We start from the raw sequence: 21,851 nt of genomic DNA on the forward strand, positions 1-21,851 counted from the left end.
CAGCCTCTTCTCCTGTGTAACCAGTGATGGGACTGAAGGGGACGGCCTCCAGTTGCAGCAGGACAGATTCAGGTTAGACATTAGGAATAGCAACTTCTCTGAAAGAGTGGTCAGGCACTGGAACAGGCTGCCCAGGGAGGCGGTGGAGTCACCAACCTTGGGGGTTGTTGAAGAAAGAACCATTTAGATGTTGTACTGAAGGGAAAGGTTTGGTGGGAAATATTGGTGATAGGTGGGCAGTCGGACAGGGTGATATTGGAGGTCTTTTCCAACATTGGTGATTCTACGATTCTAGACAGTCAATGGATAACTTTGTTATTCTTTTCCCTCTCCTCCCACAGCTCTTGAAAGGTATGAACAGAAGAATGCCATTGTCCACTTGTGTCGGCAGGCTTTAAAAGCACTCTTTCTACAATTCAGGCTTTCTGCACACTGAGCAGAAAAAGATAGCAATATCCACGTCACGATAATCTATTTCAAGCCAGAGCATTTCTCTGCATGAAGCTTTCCTACAAATGACTTCATAGAAAAGAAGTTCCATAAAATTACAAAAAGATACCCCATAGTTTGCAAAGCCGTAGGGCTTCATATTTCTTCCAGAGATAAAGAGAATCTCTCAAAAAACCCTGCACTCATCAACTTCCTTGATTTCAAGATGAGGGTGGGAAATGCCTTTCCCTGCCACTCCCTTCAAACTAAACCCCGAGAAGGCAGGAGGCATTCTAGCACAAGTAGGGACAGAACAGAAAGTATGGTATAAGAAATGAAAAGGAAGGCAAAGACTGAGCACAAATCAAAAAACAAGATCTGAGGAGACTGAGCAAGCCCAGGTCCTCAGCCAACTTCCCAAGTCCCTCTTGATCTGTTTTATACTTTCTGGTAAAACAAAGCCACGTTCTCACTGAAGATAAGGCCTGCCTGTGGTGCAGTATCATAATTATACTCCAAGATTTGTTGCCCAGTAGTGAAATTGCTCATGTGTACTTGCAATCAGCAGTTACCAGGAAAACTGATACCGTATCAAAACACAATTACAGAGCAACTGCAAACCAGACAATTAACATGGGACCCTCTGTGCTCAGACATTTCATCTGCTTGCTGTCCCTGCTTATAAAACGCTCCCCTTCATTTCTAAACAAGCATCTCTACACACGCGCAGGTCTACAGCACTCACTGACTTCACAGGTTGACAAACCCCACTTGTGAAGCACCGAGCTCTGTCAGGCTAGGATGGCTGCAAGCCAGAGCTCTGCTGTCAGTGCTTCTTCACTTGCATCTAAAAATACAGCAATCTAAAAGTACAGCAAAACCACAGCATGGCAAGAACTACAGTTCTACTAACACAAGGACATGCAGCCAGAAGGAGCAATATGTAATGTAAGTAACAATGCTGGATTAAGTAGGAGCTGAGTGTAATATTTCATATGCTGGCACGTAAATACTTGACAGATTGGGAGCTAATAATCACAGCCTAAGAAGAAAACAAGCAACAGCGTTTCTATCAGTCTCTCCCTTTACCATGTTTATAAGTTTCAAACAACTCAATTGTCACGTGATGAAAAGACAATTTAAACAATTTCATTCTACAGCACACAGCTCTCTTTGTTCAGGTTATAAATTAAATTAAATCAGCACTAAAATGAAATTTGGGTATTTTCCACTGGGAAAGAAAATAAAACCAATTACATGTAATTTTCAGTGCATAAGTTAATACCTCAATAAACACTGCTTCATTCTGAATGTACTCATTGTGAATACTGCTATGCATTCTCCTTTATTTCTGCAGTTGTAATGGTACAATTTATTATCTTTCAACCCTACATAGATAGCATTGATCAATCTCCAGAAGTGGTAACATACCACTTTAAACACATACACATGTACGTACACACGTACACACACACACACACACACACACACACACACACACACAAAAAGCAAGGCTTGAATGTCCTTTATACCTTGCAAGAAATATTGCAACCAATATTCCACGCAGAGGTACAGCAAATGAAGTCCTGTCAAGCAAATGGCAGGAATGACAGCAGATGTCTGGATTCCTTCATAGCTGGTTGCATTAAGGTAGCACACATATTTCACTGAGGGAAAAAATAACCCTGACAAGACAGTCTTACAGTACTTTCCATTCATAGTTGACATTTTTGACTGACGTGGTACGTCAGTAGTACTAAGATGATGAACCAAATTAATCTTAATAAGGCTTCATTTGCACAAGGAAAGCAAAGTCTGCAACACTCAGTCATGGCTAAACCAGGATACTACAGTTTAATCCAAGGTATAACATCTGGATCAAATTCTTATAATCCAGTCATAAACCATGGCTCAAAACATTATTTGTGTGTTCAACTCCACAGTAATTTAGCTGGATCTCAAGCAGCATAAAGGAGCATTGTGGAGCTTTGCTTTAGATACATAAACATGATATAGACTCCTTTTAGGAGTCTGGACTGGATTTGAGTAAAGCATTTGATCTTTCAGCCACCATTTATTCATTAGCTTTGCCTGTTTCCCAGAATCTGTCATCTTCTGACACTTTAAAGCTTTATAAAACAACTAATTCTTTCAAGATGTCCTTAGTCATGCTACTTGCCTACTATAGGAAGTAAACACTACAAAGCAGAAACGCTGCTTTTGTAACTGTAGACACTAGCAAAGTTCTGTATGTCATAAAAGAACAACAGCTACACAGCATTTCCTGAGAAATATGTATCTGCACAAAGGAAGATGAGGATATGATGTTGCACATGAAGAAACTAAGAGTAAATAAAATCCAAGCCTAACTTAATCCAACCAACCTTATACAATGCTATCCAATAAAAACCAACAGCGCTACCTTACATGGCTTTGCCTAAGAGCAGCTCCTGATTATAGTAGGTTCTCAGCTCAACTTCTTTAGCTGATGAATTTGTGAATAAATTAAACCTGCATTGAAAAGTTTGCCAGAATGAGGTTTAAGAAAGAGTGCGTTTTTGTATACAAGCCAAGTAGCCACGTATTACTAACAGTCCTCTCTAGTAAGTGAAGTTTCAAAAACTCACCACTTTTCTTTTTCTCTCTTTAAAAGTAATGTTCATTTCCTTGTATTTCCTCAGAGCAGCCTCCAGTTTATTCTTCAGATCAATGGCACATCTCAACCGATCGTCGTTTATTCCTGCTCGGGTAAATAACTGCAAAGCAAAAAATCTACATTCTTATTCTTTTTCTATCACCAGAGCAAAAAGCACTTGTTTATTTGTTGTCTGACTTATGGTAGAGGAAAAATGTCACAAATTCTTTTATTTTGCATTGACAAATTGTTACATGTATTTCTTTCCCCAACTAGAATTTAAGACCTAAAAGCAACCACTGAAGATGAATAACAAATGAGCAGTTGCTATAAACATCTCCTAATAATGCCCTCTGGCAGACCATATTTCTTGCACGAGGCTCCTGCAAATATCAACTGGCAGAAAAGGCAGTGTTCAGATGCAGACACGTCTGATGAAAACATACCAAGTTTTACTTAAATACTTTGTGAAGAAGCTGTATTTTCTTAGATGCCTATTTTTTTTTAATTTTAATGTGTCTGCAGACAGCACACCGAGCACTGAGCCATCAAACAACCTCTGTAGCTCCTGCAGTCTCCTTCTGTACATCCCTATGGAACCAGCAACCTTTTTTCTGTTTGCACCAATGTTTCTCTCAACCTTAATTTCTTTCCTCTCTCTCTTTCTCTCAAGCCTCCCAGCACCTAGTCCACGTTTTCACGGAAATGAAGAAATTAGGTCTTTACCCCACCTGAATCCAGGACTGCACGGAAGGCAAGAACTTATTTCTGATGAGTTTGTGAGCATCCACAACACTGTTTATTACAGCAGTATTGTCTTCGTTCTCATGCACTTTGATATCTGCTCCAATAAAGGAAAACAACAGTTAGTTGTAACCAAGTAGCCAGAATACTGTAAACACTGAGCAGAAGTACCCGTTAACCTCTCTAAAGTATTTTACATAAAGCATAAAAACATAAACAACACATATAATAATATGATTGTACATAAAGTATTTTTTTCTAAACTATTTGATGTTGATTATTATATATTCTGTTATCCACATTCAAAAAGGAAAAGATGAAAAGCTGTCAGGTCAGTGATGACAAGGATTTGTTACGCCATCACACGAAGTAAACCAAAACCAGTGCAGTTTTACTATTTACATTATATCTTGTCCTATGTTCCAATAAATGAACCAGGCCCTAATGGACCAGTTCGTGCTTATTCAATACGAAATGTTCCTAGGGCCTCCATCCCAAAAGGGGTTGACTGTCGAAGAAGCCAAGTCTGCCACCACACAAGTAAGAATGGTAAATGGTATTTTGCACCAGTGCGATGCTCATAAGCCCCAAGGGTAACTTTCAATTCTGTTGCTTGCAAGCAAAGTACATAGCTATCTCACCAGCCTCATGCACTTGAAATTCCAATCGGACAGTATTTGTAAGAGATTTCATTTGGAAAAAAGTGAAAAGCCCTAAATACTCAGACTTTTTCTATCTGCAATTCTTATTAACAAAGTTAGATAGAAAGGTCTAATCACAACTCTTAAGGTAAAACTCTGCTGTTTCCTGCAAGTTGTCAATAACAAAGAGAAGATTAAGAAACAGCCAATATCAATATGTTTAAATCAGTAGCTTTTACCCATGTTACAATGAGAAAGAAAGAAGTGCTGAAATAAAATACTATATACAGTAAGTAAATCATTTTGTTTCTAAACACAGGAAAATCACATGTACTATGAAGTGTAGTAATGTGTTTACAACTACTACAAACATTCAGTTTCAGAAATTAATGAAATCTGTAAATCCCATACAAGAACATCCAAAACTAAGAAAGGCTGCTAAATGGGGCAGAAATAGAAAGGAAGGCCAAAATAAATCAAAATGATGCCCAGGGACCCCAAATGCTGAAGTCACAGCAAAAACAAACAAGTAGAGGAAAAAAAACTACAAAGCATTGCAAAGATTATCCCCAGCTCTTTGTGAAAAATTGGTGCAGGTACCTGTAGAGAGTTCAAGGTCTAGAGTATACTTATGAGAAATCAGTCCATGATTCCTGACAAAAGTTTCATAATCATCATCACCAAGAACAGGAACACCAGTTTCAACCTCAGAGCACGCATCTCCATCTAATACATTTTGCTCAGGCTTCTTCTGTTTGTCACCTAACTCTTCGTTTTGATCTGTTCTGACACACTGAGAAACAGGAAGAATGTCCTTGCTACAGCACGGCTGTTCATCATCCACACATCCCACACATGAGGACAAGGAGGATGCAGATCTATCCTTGTCAGCACTCGTTTGTTCATTGGGTTCCAGTCCTGTGTTGCTCACAGTGAAGTCAAAAGGATCTGGCAACAGAAGCCGGAAACAGTTCTCCATCTCTGTCAGTGTCTCAGCAACCTCTTGGGACAGTTCTATCAAGAGAGAGTTGTTTCAGAACTTTGTGAAACAGCGTGCAGGGCTGACTCCTGAGCACAGGTATATCTACAAAACAGACACTACTGCCAAAGAATCCATTTGTCCAGTAATCAATCACAGTTTATCCACACATTTATTTCCAGTGCAGGGATGGTCCTCAGAAGAGAGTCAATACTTCTCTTAAACAGGATCTCTAGAACTTCCTGAACAACGAATTTAGGACCAGCATTCCTCCCTTCCTATCCTCCCTAAAATTTCACTGTCTATCAAAGGTGACTCAAATACTTCAATAAATTTGAAGCAGAACAGTACTGGTAAGAAACAAGGTATCCTTGGTAATGCCACTGGGTGCTCATTCTGCAGCCACGAATGTTACAGCTGTTTGCAGGTGCACCCGTGAATATATGCCATAGCTAAGAGATGCTATCAGTAAAGCTGACTTTAAAAGGTTAAATCTCTTTTTTTATATGTGAAAACATTTGCACCATGTAGAATAAAGGCAGACACAAATGCATTCATTGCACAAACTGAAGCAATTGAGATAAATAATCCTTCCCAACTACAACTTAGAGAATCAGTTACACTACGTCTGTTCTTAAATACGGCAGGAACATGCTGGCTGTGTACACGTTCAGAGATTCAGCTCCCAGCATACAATACTTCTCACAGATTTCCTACACTGCATCTAGGATTGCTGCGCAGACTTGTGCCCAAACTCCTGGAACATACATGATGCATATATAGTATAACTGAGGTCAATCAGTCAAGAAGCCTGTACCTAGCCATAGACACAGTAATTAAGCCACGAGATCCAGAACTGCTTCTGATATCAGAGTAGATCCCAAATTCAAAGAGACTCATAATGATCACCAAGTCCAACTTCATACATGTGCATGAAGGTATGCATTCACACCTTATGAATTACTGACCAGACATTTATAAGTTGTTTTTTTTTTTTTTTAATATCTCCTCATTCTACTTGAGCTTTATGGGACCTGTTACTCATTTGCCTTGACATTCTTTAGGGGAGAGACAGAGTGAAGCATTAACAAATGTACTATTCCTGTACACTGGGGTTTGCTCTTATTTGGATATCTATTCCGCTGGAATTTGGTTTATACAACCTTACAAAAAATTGCTTTAACAACAAACCCACCCAAGTCAAAGCACATCACCTGCCATTTCTTTTTCAGCTCTTTTGGCTTTTTCTTTGTAAACGTTATCCAATCGTTTTTGCTTCTCTTCTTCCCTTTTCCTTTCAGCCACTGTTCTTGCATGCACGTCCTGAAAATCCACCTAAGGAAACGAAGAAAAAAGTACAACATTCTCTGTAAGAAGTACATAGAAAATCCATTTCCTAAGATCCTTATCAGTGGTGAAAAATCCTCTAACGTAAGCAATCATCCAGAAGCTCAGCAGTACTTCCTTTTATCTCCTCTCCTCCTGAAATCAATAACTACAGAAATTCTGAATGGAGGTTTTATTTCTACTAATAAGGGACTGCTGAAAATCAATGGCTTTTTTTTTTTTTTAAATTGTTTGTTGGATCCATTGACTGAGGGAAAGGATATCATTCAGTCTCACTTTCTTATGACTAAAACATAAACATAAATCTGAGTGATGCAAAACAGTTTCTTTTAAAATTGTAGGTTTTTTTTTTTTCTTAGAAGGGTTTGAAAATCTACGTATTTTCACTTCTATTTTAAGGAAACGAATCCTGAGTTGTGCTATTCCGTAAGAAAAATCACTTGAAAAGGAAATGTAGTTATTTCCTTTTGACTGCTACCACATAGCTTTCATTAATTTCATTATGGATTATGCTGAGGGCTGAGTGAGCCCATCCTTTGCTGCTTATAAAGGCTGCAGCCTCTGTGCACTGTGCCTGTATTACAAGCACCCACTGAACATTTGTCTTTATTGTCACTGCTAGATGAGCCACCTCTCAGAAACTTGGTCAGAACAGAGCATATCTAAGAACCTCATTCAGACAACACAGAGGGACACTACTCAGCTCCAGTGCTGGAGCAAGATGTATGGAGCCTTCCGCTATTAGTCTGTAATGAACGTTGGAGCTGGACGTGACGAGGTGCAAACAACTCTTCTTGATTTAAAAGGTGTAAGACTAGTGAGCCTACACAGCAATAAACACTGCAACTTGGGGGAAATATGGGAATTCAGCATTAATACTCTCAGTCTATTAAAGTCACATTCAGTTTATAATTCACACTTAATCTGCAACCTCATCTTTGTCTTCCCAGAATCAAAAAATTACTGCTGAAAATACTTATGTGCGCATACATATATATTTCTTCTTGCTTCATTTTTGAAATTTGACACAGGGATTTGTTAAAAAAAAAAAAAAAAAAAAAGAAACCACCACAAAGTTGTTTTCTGATATGCCGAAATATGTTTTGTTCTTAAAGTCAGACCTTTATACAGGTATAACTTCAGTTTACTAAGAATAAACCAGTAGGTTGTTTTCTGAGTATATACCTTAGAAGGGCTGCAGTTGTCATCTTCTGACCAACTTTGATGATGATAATCTGAAAAGTAAGACTCTAACAGTCCTCAAACTGCTCCATACTGTGCCAGAGCTGTAACATTAAACAGCAGATGCGCCTGATTCCTAAAAGGTACTAAAGCCTCCTCAGGTCTTTTTGTTGTCTCTTGCAGTTCATGTATTAAGATGACAAAAGGCTGGCTACACCAATATTAGCTCTTAAGTTCAGGAGCTGAGATTCAGTTGCTTCTCTTAGAACCCTTTCCAGAAGTATTCAGGTGCAGTAAAAAAAAAATAACAGTACAGCCACTTCTGCTGGACTGCTCAGTATCACAAGGGCATGAAGTGAACACCCAAAGTCGTAAGGGAGGAGCAAACTGACTGCAGGTGTTCTGATAAACACACCAAACCTCAGCTGACTTATTGTACATTTGAGCATGCAGTCTATTGAATCTGTGTTATGCGTTAGAGATCCCCTGCATCTGTCCTGCATTTCCCCTCACTGGTTTCATTTTTTTTTTCTTTAACATAAGACAATATGGAATTATTTAAAGAAAGCAGCTACACTTTCTGTGTTGTACTCTGAAATGAAACCAGAACAGCACTGCTCAGTATGGAAAGAAGGGCATCTTAAGCTTTCACAGAAAGACTTCCTATCTGTGAATCATCAGCTGAAAGTGCAAGTATGATTTCCATTCTAAAGCAGCTGGACTGTGGGGCTCCAAGCAGCAATCAGTGGGTGGAGCTCTATTGGTTTGCACACTGAGAAAGCACTGGTTGGGTCCAGCTCTTCTTTCAAGCCTAGGGTTTTAGAACCTTTTAACCACACTAAGAGAGAAACAACAATGACCACCAACCATCCCAGTATTCCACTATTTGACTCTGGATGTGTCCTTAATTTTCACTCCTGGTTATTTTGTTTTTCCTTAATGACTTTAAAAAAAGGTATTTACACAGTTCAGCCCTTCCCACAAGTACATTTTTCCATTGTATTTCTGACACACTGCAACTTAGTTTGGAGCTGGGACAGCTCTTTTCCTCACTTTCTCTATCTGATCAGTATTCAGTACTAAATCTGAGCATATTTAGTCACTGAATCATAAGCGGCACACATACAATGTTCAGCTGGGAAGTTTAGGAAGTCCAAAAGGAAAAGAATCCCAGAAAACAATACAGTGTTCTTGGTGAAGGTGCTGGGTTTTGAAAAAAGCACGTCTGCCTGGGGAGCAGCAGCGAGCTCAGCTCAGCTTCTGAGCAGCACTACAGTATGATGTCAGAGTGTGTGGTGAATTGTGCAACTCTGTCTTGCATTCATCTTATTACCAAAGGAACGAATCACACAGGAACAGAGAATTGCAGGGGTTGGAAAGGACCTCAGGAGATTCTTCAGTCCAAACCCCCTGCTAAAACAGGGTCCCTGCAGTACCTCACACCAGGAAGCATCTGGATGGATCCTGAATATCTCCAGAGCAGGAGATTCCACAACCTCTCAGGGCAACCCGTATTTTTCTTAAAGGCATCTCAGGTTCAGAAAAGCCTTCTGAAAACACGTTATGTAAAGAAGTAGGCATTTGCTAGCGTTAGTACCTTATACCTTAAGGAGAGGATTTCTGCTTCAGGTGGGAACAATCACCATAAGTCCAAGGAAGATTGGGCCAGGCTGGGGGCTGCCTCTTTGGGAAGTCTCTTGAAGACGCTTTGCTTCCAACAGATTTCCTTTCACATTTATTGTTTAAAGTGAGGAAAGCACCTCCTTGAGACAATCCCCAAACACACACAGGGCAGTAAAAACGCAGAGTACCTTCTTGTTCTGCTTTAAGTAGTGATATCCCAGAGACAGCTTCTTGTAGGCCTCGCCATACTTCTCGTGCCAGCCCAGCACCGCCGCAATGGCCGCTTTCCTGAGCTTCTGGGCCACCTCCCGGGGCGGGGGAAGCGGCTGCTCGTGGTCCGTCCCCACCGTGAGCTCCAGGAACTCCTGGAAGTTGGAAACGAGCAGCGTGCGGAAGCGGTGAGAGCGGGAGAAGAGCTCCTGCACGATCTGGAAGGCGGAGAAGCGCATCTCGGCGTGCTCCTCGTGGAGCCTGGTCAGCAGCAGGTGGTACGCGTGGCTCAGGTGCTCCTCCGACGACCTGAGGGAACGGTTAGGAGGGCAATCACCGCAGCTGTGCCACGCGCAGCGCTTTCAGCCACCGCCATCAATGAAGTGAAGGGCGGCGGGCCCAGCTCCTCACCTGCATATTTTCTTCAGCTCCTTCAGCCGGCCCGGCTCCAGTTGCGGCTCCCCCGCCGTGGTCAGCTCCTCCACCAGCTCGGCCAGCCGCAGATCCATCTCTGCACCGGAACGGCAGGGATCCCTCCTTCCCTCCTTCCCCGTCTCGGCGCCGCTGACGTCATCGCCGCGCGCTGCGCACGCGTGACGTCACGCTGCCTGCAAGGGCGGGAGGGAGTTCTTAAAGGGTCCGAGCCCGGGTATTTTGTGTGTGTGCAGCCTGAGGGCTGTTCAACAGTGTGGAAGAGAAATGAACCATAGAATCGTAGAATCTCTGAGGCTGGAAAAGACCCACAGGAGCACCCAGTCCAACCACCCACCTGTCACCAATCACTAAACCATGTCGCTCCACACAAAATCCAAACGTTCCTTGAATGCCTACAGGGTCGGTGACTCCACCACCTCCCCGTGCAGCCCGTTCCACTGCCTGACCACTCTTCCAGAAACACAGTATTTCCTAACGTCCAGCCTGAATCTCCCCTGACATGTCTTGGCACGCTCAATGACATCAGCGCGTGCCCCTCCTGAGGCACTGCTGCTCTGGTTGCCCACATCCCAAACCCGTGAGAGGTGACACAGCTCTGAACCCACAGTCCTGCCTTGTGCCCACCCCGTGTAACATGCTGGGTGTGACCAAGGGGCTAATTGCAGTGTGAACTGCTGCTGTTCCTTGTGCCTAGGGTTGGAGAGACCCTAAGGGCATCAGCCTCCAGATATGGCACCAGACCAGGCTGCCCAGGGCCCCATCCAACCTGGCCTTGAATGCTCTCCTCACAGGAGAGCTGCTCCAGCCCTCTGATCATCTCAGTGCCCTCCTCTGGACCCGCTCCCAGAGCTCCACGTCCTCCCTGTACTGGGGCTCCAGACCTGGACACAGTACTGCAGATGGGGCTTCACAAGGGCAGAATAGAGGAGGACAATCACCTCCCTGTCTCTGCTGGCCACCCCTCTTCTGATGGAGCCCGGGTAACCACTGGCCCTCCAAGGTGCAATGAGCTCCATGTAGAAGGCAACAAGAAGTGTAGGAGGAACAGCACGGCATTCTGGTTTTAAATACCAAGTTTTGCATGGCCTTCTGCCTTTGAGGCCTTCAGAATTTCAGCCTCTCCTCTCTGTTGCCTTCCTGAAGCAAAACGAGGGGTAAATAAAGCAAAGGAGGCAGGAAAGCAGCCCTCAGTCATGGCACCGACTTTGCAGCTCTCAAACAGGAGGATGTCTGTGGAGTATTTCATAGGTAAAGACTAGCAAAAGGCTACTCCCAAACAGAAGCAAGCTATTCCCTGAAGGGTGAATAAAGCTCATCTGCAGGACTTTCATGGCAAGAATTACAGCAGAACTGTACTTAAGTGACATTTTCCTCTATGGAAGCTCAGAGCTTGACAAACACTGCAAGTAATCCATTGACATATGGGGATAGAGATGAATGCACCTGTTGTATAAAATAATTACAATGCAGATGAACAAACTGCTCTGTTCTCAGATGAGCTGAGCTTGGCAGAGTGCACAGGCACTTGCTGTTGCTAAAAATCAGTATCTCCTTAGTGAATTAGTGAATTTTTACAGTGATCTGTCAGGTCTACCTGATATTGCAGCAGCAAAAAGCTCCTGTGAGCTCTTGAATTTCTATCTACACGAGTTCCCCAACTTGTAAACAGGGTGCAAATGTCAAAATTTCTCCCAGCCAGAATTCTAGCCTGCAAGATCTGTGCTGGACACGGCTATGAAGAATGTCCCAAATAGGGTGAGGTTAGAAAATACTCTGGAATGAGTTGATTTCAAAGGAAAAAAGAAAAAAGCCTGAAAAATTCATCTGTAATACTCACCGAATTCCTCTCATAATTATGTCCTATGTTTTTCTCCTCTTAACAACTAGAGATGCCAAATGGGATTTAAAAACTCAGAGTACCAGAAACTTTGCTTTGAACTGGGGAGCAAATTTAATCCCAGTCACTGAGTGAGGGAAGACAATGAAGCTCTTGATGCACATCACTGCATTACTACTGCTTGCAGTTCTACCGAAGCACCCCAAGTCTCTAGACCACAAACACCAGCATCACAATGCAGTCCAAACCTCTCATACTTCGTGCAAAAGACTTGTGTACAAGCAGCCCTTCCTATGTGACATTTGTCTTTTCCCATCTGGCAGGTGCCCTGCTGCACTTCAGAGTGACCTAAAGTAATGAACTCATATTTTCAAACATATTTACTGCACCATATGCATGCATACATTTTGCAGTGGTTCTTTTATATCTGACTTGATTAATGAGACCATCTTACTTTATAATGTTTCTTCTTCCTTGTTGGCTTCTATCTAGTAAACTGCACATCCTACATTTGCATAAGAAAACCACATACAGCAGCATAGTTCATCTTCAAAGTTTAGATGTTTACTCTTTCAATATTTCTTATTTTTCTATTTCTTTTCTTTATTTGATTGAAAGTGCCTAAACAACAGCTTTCTATTAGGCTAGTGCTTACAACAATACCATTGCTTTAATGTCTAGAAACAGCATTTCAAAATGAGCCTCGAGCAACGTGCTCAACATCTACACAGCCACCAATTCATATCCTTGCAGAATGTTTAAAGAAATCCCTGCAAGGAGCCATATGGTTTTGCAGAGAATTAGTTGATGAATGAACGCTGAGTTGTGTAACTCATCCACAGTTGTCCCTCAGGCAAATCTCAGTGACAGCTAAGCTGTTTAATTAAAAAAAAAAAAAAAAATCTCAGACAATTACATAAAATGGTGTTTGCTCAAGTTGCTGAGTTTCTTTCCCCTTCTGCTTTCTAATGAGCGTGGTAAATATCCACTGTTCAAATATTTCTCTAATTCCTTCATCTGGACCAATCTGATAAAGGGCTGAGGGGACTCAGACCGTGAAGAGTTATTTGGCTGCAGAAATGCTTTGTGTCACTCAGGCTGGTTGTGGATTCAGGAAGCCCAATGTCTTTGGCCAAATGCACAGACAAGGAAATACAGTGCCCAAAGAGAAAAGGCAGAATTTTGTCCTTTAAGCCAACCGTTTGGGTGTGGTGTTCTTACATTACAGAAAAACCAGCTGTTCCCAAATTTAAAATGTCACACTGGGAGCTCCAGGAAGGATTGTTTCAAGCTTACATGCATTGTCACATTTTCAGGTGTAGTGATTTTATAAAAGAAATACCCAGGTAGGAGAATGCTCTATCATTTTATTAGATGATTCTTGGCCTGTGGTTGTTTTCAGTTTTGCAATAAAAGAGCATGTCAGGCAGAAAGAAACCCCACAGAACTTTAGAATAGCTGTATTCAGCTTAATGATATGAAATTAAAAAGGAGGGTTTATCTTCCTGCCAAAATGGAACTTTGGCAAAAAAGCTTCCTCACAAACAATCTTGAGTTAAAATAACTTTGGTTCCAGGCCTGAAGATGCAGAAACATGATAAACACTGATATTAAGTTGTCACAGAGTTTGTGTCAGTTGGGTTGCAAAGAAAATACTGACCTTCTGTGTGAGATGAATAGATACTTAACTACCAGTTTGATTCAGCAACAGGATGACAGTTATCTGAGAGCCCTGAACTACCTCATATGGGGTAAGGACTGCACTTAAACAGATGTTCTCAAAGAAAAAATAGTCTATTCATTAAACCATCAATAATGCAAGGCCAAAGATACTTGGCAACCTCCTCTAATGATGTGAAATATTGATGCTGACAACACTGCAGCCTGATGTAACATTTTATAATTCTGTCACAGGAGGAGATGGATGAACCTGTTCTGTATGGGTTGGGTCACCAATTAAATAACCATTTGTAGGTTGGATGGGGCAGGAATAGCTGCAAGGGAACCAGCACAAATCAAGGAGCTTCTATCTACTTTTGTCTAGGATAGTTTTTTAAAATGATCCTACAGCATTGCCTCAAATCTTCAGGCCAGCATCAGAAGATTGCTTTTGATTCTGTGAAAAGGTCTAATTGGAACACAAGGAGAAAGGCAAATAGTGGCCCCAAGGCAGCTGGCATTTTTCTGGGCTAGACAGGTCCATATCGTACGTAGAGATTTCTGTTTGAATGTACCTAAAGAAGAGAAAAAACAAGTCCCATTGCATTGCAGGTGTATCCTTAGGGTTGTTTGTTTGTTTGTTTGTTTGGAATGGCAGCTTTCCAGGCAAGACTTGGATCGCATGGTTCAAGTAAGGAGGAGAAGGAAGGCTGTCAGTGTGTAGAAAAGAAGGAAGAGAAGAATCCAATATCACGAGAGAACAAAAGAGGAAAGCTAGCCCAAATTCGGCTTGAAGACCCCTACTGCTAAATTGTAAAGTGACAGAAATACCACTTTCACACAAATACAAGTGTGGTACAAGTGGGACTGCTTTCAAACACAGAATGTTAGCAGAAATTTCTCAAACAACTTAGGCCTAGGAAGCAAATAAACTCATTGTAACCATATGAAAGCATCTACATCAGATATCTAAGAAATTCATCCTTTAGAAGTGAGCTGTGTTGTTAAATTCCATAATCTGAGCTCCCAAGTGTCTGGGAAAATTTGCCCTCTCTCCACGCAGCACCAGGGATGTGTCCATTGCCTTTTATGAGAAGAAAACCACATGGATCAAAACAAGTTTTTTTGGGGAAATGCTCTTACTGTAATAATAAAGAACACTTTGTCCTTGTGAAGAGATTATTTATACGGGTCAGCTTATGCAAACATAAGGAAAGTCCCTGGTTTGAGATCTTGAGGTTGTTGGGACAAAAACAGATTGCAAAGAGCACGTGTCAGGAGAGAAAGAAATACTGAGCTAGTGCTAAAAGGAAGAGGGAAGTATCGTGAAGAAAAGGCAGCAAGGCTTGTGAGCTGGCTGAATTCTTCCATGCCAAAAAAAATATGGCACTCGTTGACATTTACTGATTCTTGCTGAACGTCTATGGAGACTGAATGGTAGATTTCAGCACAGTGAGGTGGTGGTGGATGATTTGTTTCAGCTGCGGTGACAGGGATGTGAAAGACAAGCCACATTATGGACAGCCATGCAGATTTTTACGAGCGTGGCATGCAGGCTCTTGTTCATTGTGGTGGAAATGCATAGCTAATGGAGGTGACTATATTGAAAAATCACGTTTTGTAGCTGAGAATTTTCTCTATCAAATCGTGTTAATGCGTGCCTTCTATCTGTTGTAGTTTCCAAGGAAATAAATAGGAGGCATTACTTTGGGAGCAAGCCATGTAGCTGCAGTGTACGCATGTGAAGGGTGAGCTGATAAAAACCTCCACGATGGCCTTCCAGAAAGCTGAGTGCAGGAGGAGTGGTGACTGCAGCCTCTCCAAACACACACACCCAGTGCTCTGCGATTCTGCTCGTTAAAAGCCTCGTAAAGGAATAATTGCTGCTTTCCTCATGGTACAAATCCCAGCAGTAGACTTGATATCAAGTAGTGACGAAGCAGTGGTAGTGAATATACAGGAGCACAGTAAAACAGGAGCACAGAATCACAGAATATCCCGAGTTGGAACAAATCCACAAGCATGAAGTCCAGATCCTGGCTCCACACAGGAGCACCCAAAATCCAAACCCTGTGCCTGAGAGCAGTGTCCAAATGCCTTTTGACCTGCAGCAGTTCAGAGCCGAGCCCATTGCCCTTAGAAGTTTTCTTGACTTTCTATTATGAAGACCAACATCTCCAGGAGAGGCAGCAGAATGATGAAGTTTTTGCTCCTCTAATCATTGCCTTCATAAAAATGGATCAGTTATGGATGCATCAGTAAAATGGAGCAAAGGTGAGAGCAGCAGTCTGAGGGGATCTGCGACTTGTGGATACACATAGCTCTGCTCCGGAGCCATTTAGTGGCAGGGCTCACTGATGCCCCAGGTTTGTTTCTTTTTTTAAAGCTAAACGCAAACCACACACCCCGTAGTTTCAGATGGAGGAGATACAGTTTATAGAATCATAGAATCATTTGAGTTGGAAGGGTGCCTTAAAGACCATCTAGTCCAACTCCCCTGCAACAAACAGAAACATCTACAGCTCCATCAGGTGCTCAGAGCCCCTCCAGCCTGACTTTGAGTGTCTCCAGGGTTGGGGCATCCACCACCTCTCTGGGCAACCTGTGCCAGAGCCTCACTACCTTTATTGTAAAACACTTCTTCCTTATATCCAACCTAAATCTTTCCTCTTTTAGTTTGAAACCACTTCCCCTTATCCTATCACAACAGACCTTGCTAAAGAGTCTGTCCCCTTCTTCCTGATAGCCCCCCACTTGTAGGTCACCTCTGAGCTGGGATGCCCAACGCGTTGCCACATGGGACTTTAAACTAAAAGGGGGTGAGCTGAGATGAAACCTAAGGAAGACATCCTTCGCTATGAGGGTGGTAGGATGGGGCCGGGCTGTGGCGGTGCCGTCCCTGGAGGCGCCTGGGGCTGCGGGCAGAGGGCTGCGCTGTGCCGCTGCACCCGGCAGGTGGCAATGCAGGAGAGCTGCAGGGTGGGAGCTGCTGGGCTGCAGCTGGCGGCGAGCCCTGAGGAGAGGGAGCCTGCACTGAGCGAGCAGCTATTTAAATTCCATTTTATTTGTTACGGTTTGAACTTACAGGCTCGTAGCATCAATCTGTGGTGGCAGGTTGGGTGCCCCCATCCACAACCTTAGGGGTGACCGGTGAGCACAGCGAAGCACGCACCGTTCTGCAATCAGAGGTGGAAAGCACCATTTGTACAGCTATGCTGGTATACAAGTAGCACTGTTTCCAGGCCAGGAATGAGCCTTCAGTCAGATCCGTCTTTAACGTGATCAGGGTGTTGCATTAAAATATGCAGGTTTTATTTGAAAAATACGTCTCTGGGTGCCACATCAAGGAAACAACAACTGAGAAAAAGAACACTGCCCTCTGAGAGCGAGCCAAAGGCAGAGGCATTTCCCAAGCAGAACAATGGGTGCAGGGAAACTTTCAGAGAAATACGTAGAACTGCAGATTTGTAGTGGCACATTTTGCCCTCTATCTGAAAAAGAAGGAAAAAAACACAAAGCCCCTTAAGCCAACAACGACAGTACAGGAGATATTTGGTCTTGTTTAAAAAGAAGAAGAAGAGGAAGAAGAAGAAGAAGAAGAAGAAGAAAGCTCATTTGTATCAAAAATCTAATGAAAAAACCTGATGTTTTCTGTCCTCTCTGCTAACAGAGAAGTAGCTGGACTTGGCAGAGCAGTGGCTCTTCCTTGGAAGGCACCAATGGAGAACTGCAGCCACCCCCCAGATGCTGGAATGCCGATTAGGGTGCAGGTGGGTTAAAGCAGCTCCAGTTCTTATGCAATGCTCCTGCCCTATCTGCAGTGCTGGGAGCTGCCAGAAACGCCAGACAAAATGCCTTTAAAGATTTGAATCAGTTTTGATTTTCTGAAACAAAGTTGAGAGGTGACTTCTGATAAATTGAGAAGATTTTCAGGGAAAGATATAGGGAAACAATCTTTAGAATGGCACTGAAAAAAACCAACCCAACCCACAACAAACAAATGATGGATTCAAACTGGAAATGAAGCACATATTTTAGCAGTGAGAAAGCACATTCTTGGTCTCCTGATGAAGTTTTTCTGACAGATGTGCTCCAGATAATCACAGTTCTGGATTGTAAATAGCTGGAGAGAGGTCATTTGATATCAGGAGACTGCAGAAATATGGCTCCTGGCTCTGTTACAAGGCACTGAGTTGTGGAGGTTTTGTCCACGAAACAGAGGTGGCAGGGCCAGAACCAGCTGGTGACTTGGTTATGCAGTACATCCTGAAGCAGCAGCCTTGGCTATTCCTACTATGAAGGTGTCCGTAGTTCCAGAAGATAGATAAGAATTTTTTGAAAATACATCAGTTCCCTTACATTCTTCACTGTATGACCACCTCACAGGAGACACCATGCCCTGAGGGCACTCAGTTGTCCCAGGGCCATTTATCTTGGAGCTGAACGTGTCCCAGTTTACTGTCCATGCGCACAGTTGAGTCATACTCAGAGATGATTAAATTCCAAATGCTCTGAGAGCAGGACCCACTTATAGAGCCTGGAGGCTCCCAGCTCCTCCCATAGCACTGTAAGAATTAGGAAACCATCCAGTGGATCACTAGGACCAGAGCTGCAGTTCATCCCTTCGTGCAGAACTGAGGTAAAGCAGCAGCCAACAGAGATGGCCTGAGATAACACTGCATCTTCCTTCACCCCAGCAGCCATCCAGAGACATGGCCCAAATCCTTCATTTTCTAGGTGGAAGTCAGCTCTGGACTCTGATGGTGCTTATGGCTATGAAAGGAGGAAAAGGAAATTATTTGCTGTTTATCTGTTTATTTCCTTTTGGGGTTTGCCTGCATCATCCTGCTTAATATCTGCGGGTGGGGAACAAAATATTTAAGTTAATTGACAATCCTTTTGTCGTGGATTGAATAGGCTTTATCATCTTTCCCTCCTCATTGTTCCTTCCAGCTCCATCAGGAGAAGGTCGAGGTCAGGAACTCAGAGGAGTGCCCTGGGAAAACCTGCTCCTCAGCAGGGGAGATATCCTTCAGAAATACACAGTGCACAGGTTTGTCTCATGGAAAATAGGGAAATAGGGCCAAAGGAACAGGCACAGCCCTGAGGTGTTACCTCCATATAACCAGCCTTGGCTTTGCGCATTAATTTGGGAATGAAGGAAATGTCTTACATGGAGCCAGCCGAGCAGGGGATGTGCTTCTGGTTGACACTGCCGACCAGCTGTAGTACAAGGGATGCTCCAGGAAAGCATCACCACGTCCCCTCACTGCTCCACTCCTTCATCCTGGTGGTAACTCCACCTTAGGGCTGTGTTTCTATGTCAAGGATGCAACACACTGGAGACTAAAAGCCCTCTGTGACCACAGTGCTTAATGAAAACTTTCCCAAGTGAGGTTCTAATCAACAGCTGAATGAATTCCAGCACTGAAACCATCCCAAGTTTGGTAGTCAGCTCCTCCATGTTGTCTCCTTTCCTTCCTGTGTAATAACCTCACTGAAACTGTTTTTGTTACATTCCTGCTTTTTGTGTGACACCAGTAATGATCACTAGCATCAGTTCCATGACAGGATCTCAGGAACCTCATCAGTCATCATGCCCTTCACGTTGCCTTTTGGCCTCTCTCTTAGCCAGATCTTCATGGCATTTCTAATCCCTCCCCCAGGTAGTAGCTAATGCCAGCAACACGTAATACTGCAGTACAGCTGCATTTTTTGGAGATTCATAACAGCAACAGTCACAGCAGTGTGACAGATGTATCTCAGTAAACACATCCCCTTCACTCAGCTGTCCACCAACTGCATTCTCCAGTGCAATAAATTTGAGGATATCTAGGCAGCACCAGCTTTTCTTTCCCCCTATTCCCCCCATCATGTTGTTATTACAGAATTACAGAATCACAGAATCACAGAATGGCCAGGATCATGAATCTCCAACCCCCCTGCCACATGCAGGGCCACCAACCTCCACATTTAATACTGGACCAGGCTGCCCAGGACCCCATCCAACCTGGCCTTGAACCTCTACAGATAAGGCACCCATAGCCCCTCTCTGGGCAGCTGTTCCAGCACCTCACCACTCTCTCTGTAAAGAACTTCCCCCTGACATCCAACTTAAATCTTCCCTCCCTCAACTTAAAACCACTTCCCAGTTATTCCATTTACCATTTACCCCATTTATACCATTTACCAGTTATTCTGGTAACTGCTCTACAAACACATACCCAAGGCAGATACTCTATCAGCTTTCCCTTCCTAGAACTCATCAATTAAAAATTCCAGGTGAAAGATTATTTGATTTCTAAAATTTGCACACACTTTTTCATTTCCACATTGCTGAATTATTTCAGTGTGGCTTAGCACATCTCCCTCTCCACCTCACCCCAAATTGAACGTCATTGTCTATATGAGGAGCAAGATGGGTGCTGAGTGCTGTTCTACAGATCAATCTGGAATCCCACCCCAGCGATGCAGTAGTTTCATGTTATTTTTTTTCTTCTCATGCTTTCAAAATAACCTGCGGTTATTTTCATCTGTGAAAGATGAATGGCTTTGAGCCGTTCTCAACTCCACCCTGACACCTCGTTCGTATTTTAGTAAGTCAAACAAACAGCTCTTCTAGTTCATCAGCCTTTCCATTTCTTGTGCTGTTTCCTATTGCTCTTTCTGTGGCGCTTATTACCCTGCAGCTGATTTTCTCTGGCTTAGGGTACACATCTCCAGTCACTTCAGTAAGGTCAAATTACAAGATTTTGCACTGCGGTCTGACACATTATTTCAAACCCCAAGGCTCCTCAGTGAAAGGATCATTGCCAGCCAGCATTAAGGTACGGAATAATTTCACTGAAATGAAGAACTTCTCTTTGCTGAGTTGCAAAACTTGAGTTCAGACTAAAATCGGGATTAGATCCCAAGCTGAGGTTTTTCCACAAGTACCTCAGATCAGTGTTAAGCATAACCTGCACCCAAACTTCCAACTATGGAGGGAAGCATCTCTAACCCTACCTCACTTTCAGTGTTACATAAACTGTTCTTCCATAATTATCTTCCCACTGTACACAGAAGCAGGAATAAACGCAGTCATGTTGTAGGATGTTGGCAGGAAACATCCATCCATACTTATAGTTGGAGAGATTAAGAAATCAGGCGTACACAGGCCACCTCCTCTGCTGACACAAAATCAAGATGCAGAATAGCAGAGTACAAAGCTATTAAAATGCGGTTTACAGCAACAAGTTCATACCTGCTGTGAGTCATGTGCTGCTCTTGGTTTAATGCCTGAAGGAGCTACAAATTGATATGTCTGCTGGATTCTGGACTCCAGGCAGAGCAGTCAGGGAATACAGACCAGAAACCCCAGCAGCAGCAATCTCTGCCTGCAGCCATTTCTGGCCCCCACGAAGCTGGGAGGTTTTGAAGTCATGCTGGAGTAAGGCTGAGAATGAAAGGCACCCTGCAGGGCCTGCACTGGACACTGCTCACAGGGGTGAGCCAGGAGGCAGCAGCTGCCTGGAACAAACAAGGCTCACTGCAGTCCAAATAGGTGGTTTGACTGCAGGCTTCCAGAGCAAGCAGTCACAGCTAATAAGAGCTTCTTTTGGACCTCCGGAGTGCGCTTTCCAGCACACCATCAGGGATGCAGGCTGGCAACTGGATGCTAAAATGATTTTTCTGTAAGCAAAGGCCCTCCTGTTGCAGGACAGCAGCTCTCCTCCCCTCACTCTCCCAGCTAGTTCTCAGGGAGCATGGATTTCCATCACTCCCCTTAGGCCACAGAAAGGAAAAAGGGCTGAAATCTCAGGAAGCCGCAGCTCTAACTGGTACTTAAAGAAGCAAAAGCAACAATTTCCATGACCTGCTACTGTTTGCTGGTTACCATTCACTTCTGCAGAACTGATCAAGAAAACTCAACACACACATTTGAAAAAAAAAAAAAAAAAGCAAAACAAAAACCCAAACCAAACCACACACACATCCCTTCCCTGCCGTTCTATGAAGTAGGGAGAGGTTGCCACTCTCAAAAATTCTCCTTGCCCTTCTGCTATGATAACGTGCAGAGTCAATGAAACAGATGCTGCTGCACTTGGATTTCAGCAATGCTTTCCCCAGGGCAAGCTTGAGCTGATGCTC

The 21,851-nt window shown here is 43.2% G+C and overlaps 1 protein-coding gene across 1 annotated transcript in view; it reads right to left on the minus strand.

Moving 5' to 3' along the window:
* Positions 1 to 10,305, minus strand: part of UVSSA (UV stimulated scaffold protein A) — a gene marked incomplete at its 3' end in the record, with an annotated part of 48,888 nt that extends 38,583 nt beyond the window's left edge. Inside the window, exons 1-6 of the mRNA XM_079534818.1 lie at positions 10,202 to 10,305; positions 9,769 to 10,099; positions 6,643 to 6,763; positions 5,050 to 5,463; positions 3,796 to 3,905; positions 3,057 to 3,185 (exon numbers count right to left, since the gene is read on the minus strand). Of these exons, the coding sequence (XP_079390944.1) occupies positions 3,057 to 3,185; positions 3,796 to 3,905; positions 5,050 to 5,463; positions 6,643 to 6,763; positions 9,769 to 10,099; positions 10,202 to 10,299 (1,203 nt within the window). The 5' untranslated portion in view covers positions 10,300 to 10,305. The remainder of the gene's footprint in view (positions 1 to 3,056; positions 3,186 to 3,795; positions 3,906 to 5,049; positions 5,464 to 6,642; positions 6,764 to 9,768; positions 10,100 to 10,201) is intronic.
* Between the last annotated feature and the right edge of the window lie 11,546 nt (positions 10,306 to 21,851).

This window comes from Tetrao urogallus (genome assembly GCF_951394365.1).
Source record: "Tetrao urogallus genome assembly, chromosome: 4".
NCBI lineage: Eukaryota > Metazoa > Chordata > Aves > Galliformes > Phasianidae > Tetrao > Tetrao urogallus.